Here is an 11,916-nt window from a genome sequence, read left to right as displayed (position 1 = left end):
CACATTTTGGTGTTCACGACAACGCCAGATTTTGATTGGATTTTGTTGAAGTTATCGCAGCGAAATTGCCTGGAATTTCAGCGCGTTTTGCGACGGTCAAAACATCATGTTAAACCATGTTACAGCATGTCTGTAACATGCAAAAATTCCAAGTTTTGATGGCATTAAAGCTTTGGTTTAACGCCAAGTAACATCATGTTATCGTAGACTTAACTTGCAAAACTGCTTGTTTTGGTGGTGTTACAGCTTGCTTGTAATGTGATTAACATCATGTTATCGTAGACTTAACTTGCAAAACTGCTTGTTTTGGTGGTGTTACAGCTTGCTTGTAATGTGATTAACATCATGTTATCGTAGACTTAACTTGCAAAACTGCTTGTTTTGGTGGTGTTACAGCTTGCTTGTAATGTGATTAACATCATGTTATTGCTGGTATAACATGCAAAACCCCATGTTATGTTGGTGTTAAAGCTTGCTCAAATGCCTATTAACTCCATGTTATGTTGGTGTTAAAGCTTGCTCAAATGCCTATTAACACCATTTTAGTTGGTGTAAGGCTTGATTATTAATGTAAAAACCATGTTATGACGTTCACATAATTGTTTTCCACTGGATGGAATTTTGTGGAAAAGAAAGCATGTTGTTTGGGAATTGTGTGCGGGTTTCATGCTTGGATATTGCACTATGCTGACTTGTCACAGGTCAATTTACATTTAACAATATTAGTTTTCAAATGCATCATCCTTCACACATTATGTAAACATCTTTAACATTAACACTTTGGTTGTAAAATGATTGCACTTTATTCAAACAGGACAAAAACAAAAATGCTGATTCACAATGTACAATAGCAAAGGACTATTTTGAGTGGAGACAGTGTTCATCCACACTATAGATGCCCTGTGAAAACATTGGCCATAGATATATGTGAATTACTTCCCTTGGGTATGAACATTTATGAATGATTAAATGGGTGAAAGAAGGCCACACAAAATGAAAATCAGTAAATAACAAAATCACTTCCCTTGTGAGTAAGAACAGTCATACCATGTTCCAACTTTTTGCTAAAAATTCGCCCACAATGTGACCTTCAAAGTTAACAAGAAGAGCAAACGCTCGATCGAGTCACTTTCGCAGTTCTGAATATTATATGAGGCATCAGATGGACAGGAAGAAATTGCTATTCACAACACAATGAGTCACGTTCACATAAAATTTGAGCCCGGTCACTTTTATAGTTTCCGAGAAAAGCCCAACGTTAAGTTGTGTGTTGCCGAACAGAAAAGGCTAGTTATCTCCCTTGTTTTTCTGATAACGTTCGTAAAAGGCTACAGATGTAAATACTTTGATGTAAAGAATAATCCTACAAAGTTTCAATCACATCCGATGAACTTTGTCAAAGATATAAAATGTCTAATTTTTCCTTTGACGCTGACCTGTGACCTTGAAAAAGGTCAAAGGTCAACGAAACCATCGTTAAAGTGTAGAGGTCATTGGAGGTCACGACTAAACAAAATATGAGCCCGATCGCTTTGATAGTTTCCGAGAAAAGTCCAACGTTAAGGTGGTGTCTACGGCCGGACGGCCGGCCGGCCGGACAGACTAACACTGACCGATTACATAGAGTCACTTTTTCTCAAGTGACTCAAAAAGGGGTAACTGAACTTCATGTTTGGATGTCATGGAGTCATGGAGTCCAACATGAAGAAATGTATAAGAACACAAGAATGTATGCATGACAAAGAACAAATGTTTATTTTTGAATGTTTTATGTATGTTATTATTACGGACACAAAAGCTCAGCAATGCAATTTCTCTTTTAGAGATTAATAAAGTTATTTTATTGTATTGTATTGTATTGTATGTCAGTAAATTTTGAAAGCCCTAGATTCATAAACATCTGAAAACTGCTCAACGTCTTTGCATCACGGCACATTAATAAAAGTAAGAGTTAGTAAGACTGGCCTAACTGCTATGGTGAGGCAGTAATAACTCGTTGATGAAGAATTATTTGAATTCTGAATTTCGAACAAACAAATACAGTGTCCTTCCAAACACCCTTTTCAGGCCTCCAAGAATAAAAAAAATAAGCTGGTCTTATAAAGGAGGAAATCTGCTTAATATCTAGGTAAATGTACAACAGGTTGTGAACAGAAAATCCAAAAATGTAAGGTCTGAAAAGCGGGGAAGTTTGAAAAGGGGGGAAGGGGGGGACCTAAAATGTGACGATCATAACAACCATAATTTATCTAACAAAGTTCATTCTGAAATCTTCTTCAGCGTTTGATTATGGAGAGACTAAATCCTCAGTTCAGATGTGGTCTTAACTCCTTGTCTCCCAGGTACACACAGTCACTATGTACATTGCATCTGTTATCATTCGGCACATATCTGCATCCTGCTTAGACTGTTAGCTTCAGTCGCTTCCTGTAACGTTGATCTAACGCCAGGATTCTAGCCTGTTGATACAGTTTCTACAATTCTGAGTGACCTGCTGCAGCACAGCTGGTCTCGGCTTAAAAAATCTTGGTCAACATAGATGGGGTACAAAGTGTTAAAATAAAGCGTCCTTCCAAAGTTGATGACAGGTCCCCAGAGTATTCACAAAATTATATGGTACTGGAACTGGAAGCCTTGCACGGCGACGAAAAAGATGTCCACGCCTACATGAAGAAGCATCCTTCACGGCTTCAGCGGAAACAGTCGGCTGGGGATGAGGACAGCACCTATGTAAAAAATATAGACAAGAACAAAATATATGTCAATGGGAAAACAAAGAAACAAGTAGAGAAGGACCTCCCCACCTTTACACAGTGAAAATGAAAAACACATGTGAATGTACTTATGTTTTAAATCTCCCCCCCCCCACCCCCCCCCCCCCCCCCCCCCCAATTAAGACCAATTATCCAAGATATTTTTCAGTCCTCGAAGGAGAATTTCACTGTTCTCACGGAACCCTGAAGAAAACTGAGCTGTGCTAATATATTACATAACTGCAAACATCCCTCAAATTCAATATTGCAAGCCACTATACATTTCTCATAAAGGCACTTCATGCTCACGTGTGAAAACTAACATAAGTTTACAAGTGTGTATCTACTTATAATAATAATAATAATAGCGGGCATTTATAAAGCGCCTTATCAGAAGTTCAAAGCGCGTGACAACAATACGTGTATAAAAAATTCATACAATCACTGTCAGATTCAAACAACACATCATGCACATCTCACATCCCCAGACTCTATGCTAAGGCCAAAAAAAAAGAAGTCTGTTTACGGTATCCCGACCGACCCTATTTTTTTGCGCGACCCTAGACTTTTTTTTGGCATTTGGGGAAAAAAAAAAAAAATCAAAATTTTAAAACAAAGTTTGTTTTTTGGCAAAATAATTTGATGTTTTTTGGAGAAAAAAAAAATCCCGACCTACCGACCCTATTTTTTTGGGCCGATGTTACCGTAAACAGACTATTTTTTTGTTTGGCCTAAGGAACTATCCGTAATGTTGTTGGAACAAGTGAGTTTTCAAATTGGACTTAAAAGATGAAATGTATGGAGAGTGACGTAATAGAAAGGGGAGTGAATTCCATAACTGAGGGCCATGATATGAAAACGTGCGGAAGCCATGAGCCTTGCGTTTAAAGCAACCTTGACGGAGAAGTCGAGCATCAGCAGAAGAATGAAGGGTGCGAGAGGGAGACCAGTTCCGAAAGATAGGCAGGTGCCGATTCAGAGATGATCTTGTAGCAGAAGCAGGCAGCTTTATACCTAATACGTTGAGACACAGGAAGCCAGTGAAGTTCTTTCATGAGAGGAGTGCTGCAGAGTGTTGTACTTTTTGCAAGGGTTGGAGAGTGGAGTCAGGGCAGCCTATGAGAAGGGATTTGCTGTAATCTAATCTACACAGAATGCAGGATGTAACGAGAGTTTTAGTGGCATCAACAGTCAGAAATGTTCTTGTGGAACCTATTCTTCTAGTTCTAATGTAGTACCTGTTTGTAGTGAACTCACCAGCAGGAGTATTGCATACATAATTACGCATTACTGAATTAAAGTAACTATTTTCAAAGCTTCTCGCTTACCTTGGAATAGTGTCAAGCAGCTTATGTTGTGTCTAGATCAGCAATCAGATCTTCACACTCAGCCTGCACTTGCTGAAAACTGGACATGCCTGTATCTCAATCAAGCTGTTGTTGCGGAGACAACGGAATCATGCTCAAGTCAGGTCCAACTGAAATAAAAGCATATTGTTAGCTGATAAATGATTTGATCAAGCAAAACCATGCGGTATTTTTTTAATAAAATATTTTGTATACCCCGCTAATGCAAAAATAATGTACTTATTTACTATCAGCATTAATTTTAGCTGGTCATTCAAACCAGAGCTTGTTCTAGAACTCCACAAGAACAACAATGGCAGTTGGCAATGGCACTGGCAGAATACAGATCAAAACAATATTAGTATTAGCCTCACCAAGGGTTGACTTCCCATCAAAATGAATGACGGACTGAATCAAACTTCAGAGACATTACAATTTTTCACAACGATTTTTTCAGCAAACAGCCATGTTTTAATACCTGTACAAATGTATCAGTGATATCACTATGAGTATGACAGTATGACAGTGTGGTAAGCTTACCGACGATTCGTTCAGTATAGTCTTTCTATGTAAGTAGTGGTCCAGTGAACGATACCTTCCGCCTGTGGTTCGAGACAGAGATTAAGTTGAAACTTAATTCGAGAAGCCAAACACTGACGAATACTTACGTATTTTGAGCAAAACCCACGCACGTCGACCACAAGTTGATGTCTGCTGGAGTACGTAATCATAACGTAGAGGACAACAGTTTCACTTGGCTGGCTTCGGTTATTCCCACCTGTATCTGTTCCTTGCTGTTCTCCAAGAGACACCATGGTGCAGCAAGCTGAAGGGTGTCCTGTCGTATTTCCTCGAAGTTGTAGTAGGCAACCAGGAGGTGGGGGGCGACTGACCTGCAGCAGAATTCAAATCAATTAGTCAAGTCACTATGACATATCTTTATTGTTATCGCCACACGACGGGCGCTGTGGCGGGGTGGTAAGACGTCGGCCTCGTAATCGGAAGGTCGAGGGTTCGAATCCCGGCTGCGGCCGCCTGGTGGGTTAAGAGTGGAGATTTTTCCGATCTCCCAGGTCAACTTGTGTGCAGACCTGCTAGTGACTTATCCCCCTTCGTGTGTACAGTAGTCCCTTCCATTTCCGGCCCTTTCGTGGGCGTGAACCTACCCGGAGCGGCCAGCTTTCCCATGACTAATGAGTTTTCCTTCTATAATTGACTCTTAATGGCCGTTAACCTGTCTGACGCGGTCAACGGTCACTGATTTTTGCCCTAAGGTGCCCCTCTTACTCGACAGGAGCGGCCACTTAACGGCCACTTGTCACTTTCGCGGGCGAGCGCCTGTGGTGTGTGTGTGTGTGTGTGTGTGTGTGTGTGTGTGTGTGTTGTGTGCACAGACGGCACAGCACGAGCAGACGACATGAATACTTACGCATGCGCAAACTGTAAATACAGACATGCGCATACATGTACATTTACGGCAGTCACTTCCGGATCGATCACAGCTGATGTGAGTTTGAAACACTTGTTTATCTGACACTCAAATACATATATAATAATCCAAACAACACACATAGAAACATACGAAACAATAGCTTAGCCAAGACGATCGAGTTAAACACGCAAATAATTAAGATGTATAAACGAAAGCAAAACTAACAGAGACAATGAATCGGCGGCTCGTGGATGATCGCTTTCTTTTCTTCATGAAAACTTGATCGTGTTTTTTTGGTTTTTTTGGAGGAGGAGGGGGCCTGTAATGAACGGCCACCTGATATTTGCGGTCACCTTTGCAATGACTAATGGGTGACCGGATATGGCAGGTACTACTGTACACGCAACCACAAGACCAAGTGCGCACGGAAAAGATCCTGTAATCCATGTCAGAGTTCGGTGGGTTATGGAAACACGAAAATACCCAGCATGCTTCCTCCGAAAGCGGCGTGTGGCTGCCTAAATGGCGGGGTAAAAACGGTCATACACGTAAAAACACGAGTGTACATGGGAGTTTCAGCCCACGAACGCAGAAGAAGAAGTTATCGCCACACCAACCCTAAATTTTTCCTACCATACTGTATTTGTTATCCGAGAGAGAAAAAATCCATGTTGCAGACTCAACTGGAAAAATTCCCTTCTCCATCATCTAGTGGACAGAGCTCACATGATTTCAAACAAATCTTTTTTTAAAGTCACATACTTTGTGCGACAGTGTTAGTTTACTAGTATAACTGTAATTTATAAATAGCAAATTAAAAAATATCACTTATCAGATAATCAGCTAAATGCCTGGCAGATGACCCTCATTCAAAGTGAGTCGTGGCTAAACCATGAAACTAGAAAAACAGGTTATACCACAATATAAATCTCACACTGACAGCGGACAAAACTGAGAAAACACCCAGTATACATGTACCGGTACTCACAAAAGAGTTACAAGTAGCATATTATCACTATCAGTATCACTAATAGCATACTATACTGGGCAAATAACAGCAATTTTTACTCACTGGGGGTTTCCTGGCTGGAGTCTTTGGTGTTTCTACTGACTTCTGTAGCACATGGTTGGTTGGTAGACTTCCTGGAATGAGTGCTCGCTTGCCTGTAGGCCCAGCAAAAAAACATGCAAAGAAAATGTTCAAAATGCTGAGTCGAAATTATAAGTTAAATTAACTAAACAGACCTATACATTTAGATCTATTGAAATAGAAACAAGAATTAGTAAAACACACTACTGCAAATCTGTCAAGAATGAACAAGACTGACTCAGTGACCGAGTAAAACAACAAAAGAAATCTAAGTTCTACTTCTAACCCAGAAGTTTACTAGAATATATTCAAAAACACATTATCACAAGAACAAAGAGTGGTTTTTTCCCCCATTACCTAATAATTATAGCTCAGAATTACGCCTTTGTCAATGTATGATTCAGAATACGATTGTGTTATTTTTTGTCTGCGAGCTGTAAAAGTACTAGTTACTACAAGTTCAGTACAAGTACTAAGCTTCATACTGATTGATTGATACTACTAGAGCTTCGTCACTTGAAGCATTACAAGCAAAACAACACAGCACAGACAATCAGATGAAAGCTTATTTTCGCTATATTACTAGTTTTTTTACGTACCGTATTTGAAGCATGTTTCTTTGAAATGTCGGGAACATCCTCGCATTCTTCGGGTTGAAAAGCTTGTCAGCACGGTTGATTTTGTGGAAGAGCAGCTCTCCATTCGGCATCCGCTTTTCCGTTTGGTATACCATGGAAAGTTATAAGCGTTGAAGATCTTAGTGAGCTCACGCTGCATCCAGGCATACAACAATTTGCACCGGGCATCTTGAAATCATGGTTCACTTCTCTGGCATCATCGAAAAATGGCGAAACGGAAGTGACTTTTTTCGGAATGCAGCTTTCTTCCGGTTGTCAGCACTTACCGCGAGCGCAGCGAGTTGATCCAGTCACAACTATGCGCCGGCATAGACCACTGATCTAACAAGAAAAATGTTCATTCAAAATGAACAGCGTCGATGCAATGTCCACCAAAGATTTATTTTGGGAAGTGTTAAAGGTTAGGGTCAAAAGTTAATGAATTGCATGTTGTGCTGGATATATATAAATGGTTTATTTCAGTCAATGCTTGCCATAATTGATCAAACAGCCACAAGAAAAAAAAACTTTTTAATTAAAAAATAGAGCTTGTTTGAAACAGGTAGAAAGGAAGAGTTGATATTGCAATATCTGTACGTGGGAATGTGGTGAAAAAGAGTGCTAAAAGTAGTAAGTCAGTCTCAGATCCATTTCAAATATTTATTGCAGAAAAACAAAATACAAATTACAAAAAAACACAGAACCATTACCAGGTGTCATAGGAATGTTTGAAAACAATAGTTTTAATTTTACACTGTAAATACAGGAATCAGAATTAAACACCTCAAACTGATTGGCACATGCATAATGAATCACCTGGAATTGCAACAGGGAGATACTGAAGTAATTGGAAACAAACATCTGAAATTGACAGAGAAACAATTGAAAATATAGTACCAGTTGACATGAGCGTACAATATTTTAATGGAAGTGCAATTTTAGCACGAAGCATCCGCAGGAGGATGCACTAACAATTACATAGTGCCACAAAATGTGTACGGACATTTCACAACCGTGCATTATTAGCACAGAACACATACATGGGGGCGCACAAAACATTATTGTGACAATAATTTACACGAAACATTTCACAGTACATTTTTATGCATGGTGCATCTACTACAGGAGGGTGCTCCAACAATGATGCATAGTGCCAACATTTAGCGCAAACTTTTGACAAAAGTGCATTATTACCACAAAGCGCATACAGCGATTATATAGTAGCAAGTTGCACTAAACATTTGAACAAAATGCATTTTGTTCAAATGTTAACAGCACAGCACCAAGTTTTGCATAAGTGCACAACAGCACTGACCATTTCACAAAAGTGCATATAACAGCTGTGACAATTTTACAAAAGTGCATTGACCATTTCAGGCAGATGGCTAACATGCAGATTTCGCTTTTAGTCTTTCTTTGAAAAGTAGGCATGTTCAAGATCGATGAAGTCATGAGCAATTGGGTTAGATGACAGAAAAGATTCAAAAACGTCAGATTCAGTTAGATGACAGAAAAGATTCAAAAACGTCAGATTCAGTGTTTTGGGCACTGTTGAACAGGAACATTCTCTCCTGTTCAACAAATGTGGGTTCAATTCAAAAGCAACATTGTCACAGATAGGCTAGTGTTACATTTCTGTAAGTTTCAAAAACATCTTCCATGTGTTGGTTACTGTTGAACAGAGGCATATTTTCCTGTTCAAAAAAGTCTGACACAAATTTTCGTAGTTGTGGGTTAAGGTTCGATCTATACCGTCATTCAAACGAATCGTAGAACCGTCATTGTCACAGACAGTGTTACATTTCTGTTTTACATTCAAACGAGTCGTAGAAGTAGTAGTAGATTTGCGTTTGGTTGTTTTTATATTTAGTCAAGTTTTGACTAAATATTTTAACATCGAGGGGGAATCGAAACGAGGGTCGTGGTGTATGTGCGTGCGTGTGTGTGTGTGTGCGTGTGTGTGTGTGTGTGTGTGTGTGTGTGTGTGTAGAGCGATTCAGACTAAACTACTGGACCGATCTTTATGAAATTTGACATGAGAGTTCCTGGGTATGAAATCCCCGAAAGTGTTTTTCATTTTTTTGATAAATGTCTTTGATGACGTCATATCCGGCTTTTCGTGAAAGTTGAGGCGGCACTGTCACGCCCTCATTTTTCAACCAAATTGGTTGAAATTTTGGTCAAGTACTCTTCGACGAAGCCCGGGGTTCGGTATTGCATTTCAGCTTGGTGGCTTAAAAATTAATTAATGACTTTGGTCATTAAAAATCTGAAAATTGTAAAAAAAAATAAAAATTTATAAAACGATCCAAATGTACGTTTATCTTATTCTCCATCATTTGCTGATTCCAAAAACATATAAATATGTTATATTCGGATTAAAAACAAGCTCTGAAAATTAAATATATAAAAATTATTATCAAAATTTTTTTTTTCGAAATCAATTTAAAAACACTTTCATCTTATTCCTTGTCGGTTCCTGATTCCAAAAATATATAGATATGATATGTTTGGATTAAAAACACGCTCAGAAAGTTAAAACGAAGAGAGGTACAGAAAAGCGTGCTATCCTTCTCAGCGCAACGAATACCCGCTCTTCTTGTCAATTCCACGTGCACTGCCTTTGCCACGGGCGGTGGAGTGACGATGCTACGAGTATATTACGGTCTTGCTGCGTTGCGTTGCGTTCACTTTCATTCTGTGAGTTCGACAACTACTTGACTAAATATTGTATTTTCACCTTACGCGACTTGTTTCTTTTAGATTCCTGTCACTCATACCAGCAGTATTGATTGAGGTACATAAATCTGTTGATGTACAGGGATGACTTGTTTGTAATGAATCCTTGTTTCCTCCACATTGAGTTTGCATTGCAGTTGGACAGAAATGAACAGGTGTTAATTGATAAACACATTGATAATGGCTTTTGAGAAAATCAATCAATTCTGCAAAGGAATTAACTTGATGACATCAAAACTGCAGCGCCATTTGAAGAATGGTTACCATTTCTGTTTCTTTGATGGGAATCAAACAAATAAAAACTTTGACTATCCAAGTTACCATGAATGCTCATTTTCTTTCCAAGCACCTAGCCAATGGAACACACTACCTCTCCCCCTCCGTCAACAACAGTCCCTCGAATCATTCAAATCTGCACTTAAGACATTCCTTTTTTCCAAATAATCCATGCATTCTACACTGCCCACCCCATCCCACCCTGAATAACTACAGGTACATATTTTAATGGTTGATGGTGTGTGTGTGCTAGTGACTTTAAGTCTCCGTGTGTGTGAATGAGTGTATGTGCGCCTTGAGTCGCCTGTTGGTGAGATATGTGCGCGTTATAAATATTCGTATTATTATTATTATTATTATTAGTTGACCGTCCTGAAAAGTAGCAAGGATATAATTTGAGACGATAAACGCCTGATGCAATACATCCTCAAGGTCAGTCAACTCAAAACCTTCATCATTCGCAACATCAGTAGGCAACACAGCGGGATTCGTATGTCCAGAAATCATGTCGAAAAAATATTCCATTTCAAAAGCATGTCCAACCACAGTTGTTGGCAAGTGTTCGTGTCCGAGGTAGCCTTCAGTGTGTGTATATATGTATTCATGTGACAGAGAGCGTGACCTCATTCTTCAATCCTCTCTCTCTCTTCTTTCTCATTCGAACGCACACACGCAAGAACGTAGCCTACGCACGCATGCACGCGCGCACACACACACACACACACACACACACACCCCGCTGACGCACAAACCACGCACTCACACACTGACTGTCGGCAGGCATATCTTTTTGTTACATTTAGTCAAGTTTTATCATAGAGGGGGGAATCGAGACGAGGGTCGTGGTGTATGTGCGTGTGTGTGTGTGTGTGTGTGTGTGTGTGTCTGTCTGTGTGTGTGTGTAGAGCGATTCAGACTAAACTACTGGACCGATCTTTATGAAATTTGACATGAGAGTTCCTGGGTATGATATCCCCATACGTTATTCATTTTTTTGATAACTGTCTTTGATGACGTCCTATCCGGCTTTTCGTGAAAGTTGAGGCGGCACTGTCACGCCCTCATTTTTCAACCAAATTGGTTGAAATTTTGATCAAGTAATGTTCGACGAAGCCCGGACTTCGGTATTGCATTTCAGCTTGGTGGCTTAAAAATTAATTAATGACTTTGGTCATTAAAAATCTGAAAATTGTAAAAAAAAATTTTTTTTTTAAAAACGATCCAAATTTACATTCATCTTATTCTCCATCATTTGCTGATTCCAAAAACATATAAATATGTTATATTTGGATTAAAAACAAGCTCTGAAAATTAAATATATAAAAATTAATATGAAAATTACATTTTCGAAATCAATTTAAAAACACTTTCATCTTATTCCTTGTCGGTTCCTGATTCCAAAAACATATAGATATGATATGTTTGGATTAAAAACACGCTCAGAAAGTTAAAACAAAGAGAGGTACAGAAAAGCGTGCTATCCTTCTGAGCGCAACTGCTACCCCGCTCTTCTTGTCAATTTCACTGTCTTTGCCGTGAGCGGGTGACTGACGATGCTACGAGAATGCGGTCTTGCTGCGTTACATTGCGTTCAGTTTCATTCTGTGAGTTCGACAGCTACTTGACTAAATTAATGTTGTATTTTCGCCTTTCGCGACTTGTT

General features: G+C 39.3%; 1 protein-coding gene across 2 annotated transcripts; it reads right to left on the bottom strand.

Annotated features, from left to right (window-relative positions):
- Positions 1–779: 779 nt before the first annotated feature.
- Positions 780–7,778, bottom strand: LOC138957391 (uncharacterized). Of its 2 annotated transcripts, none has more exons than XM_070328513.1 (5): positions 7,221–7,778; positions 6,604–6,695; positions 4,878–4,992; positions 4,082–4,230; positions 780–2,726 (listed from the first exon to the last, which is right to left on the bottom strand). In XM_070328513.1, the coding sequence occupies exons 1-4, from the start codon at positions 7,396–7,398 to the stop codon at positions 4,178–4,180; spliced, it is 438 nt and encodes a 145-aa protein (XP_070184614.1). In that variant the 5' UTR covers positions 7,399–7,778; the 3' UTR covers positions 780–2,726; positions 4,082–4,177. The 2 variants fall into 2 exon arrangements, with proteins under 2 accessions (XP_070184614.1, XP_070184613.1); XM_070328512.1 differs by having other exon boundaries at positions 4,768–4,992; positions 7,221–7,764.
- Positions 7,779–11,916: the final 4,138 nt, after the last annotated feature.

Source organism: Littorina saxatilis, unplaced genomic scaffold (genome assembly GCF_037325665.1).
Source record: "Littorina saxatilis isolate snail1 unplaced genomic scaffold, US_GU_Lsax_2.0 scaffold_741, whole genome shotgun sequence".
Taxonomy (NCBI): Eukaryota; Metazoa; Mollusca; class Gastropoda; order Littorinimorpha; family Littorinidae; genus Littorina; species Littorina saxatilis.
The sequence above is the reverse complement of the archived record's forward strand: the minus strand, read 5'-3'. Positions and strand labels throughout refer to the sequence as shown.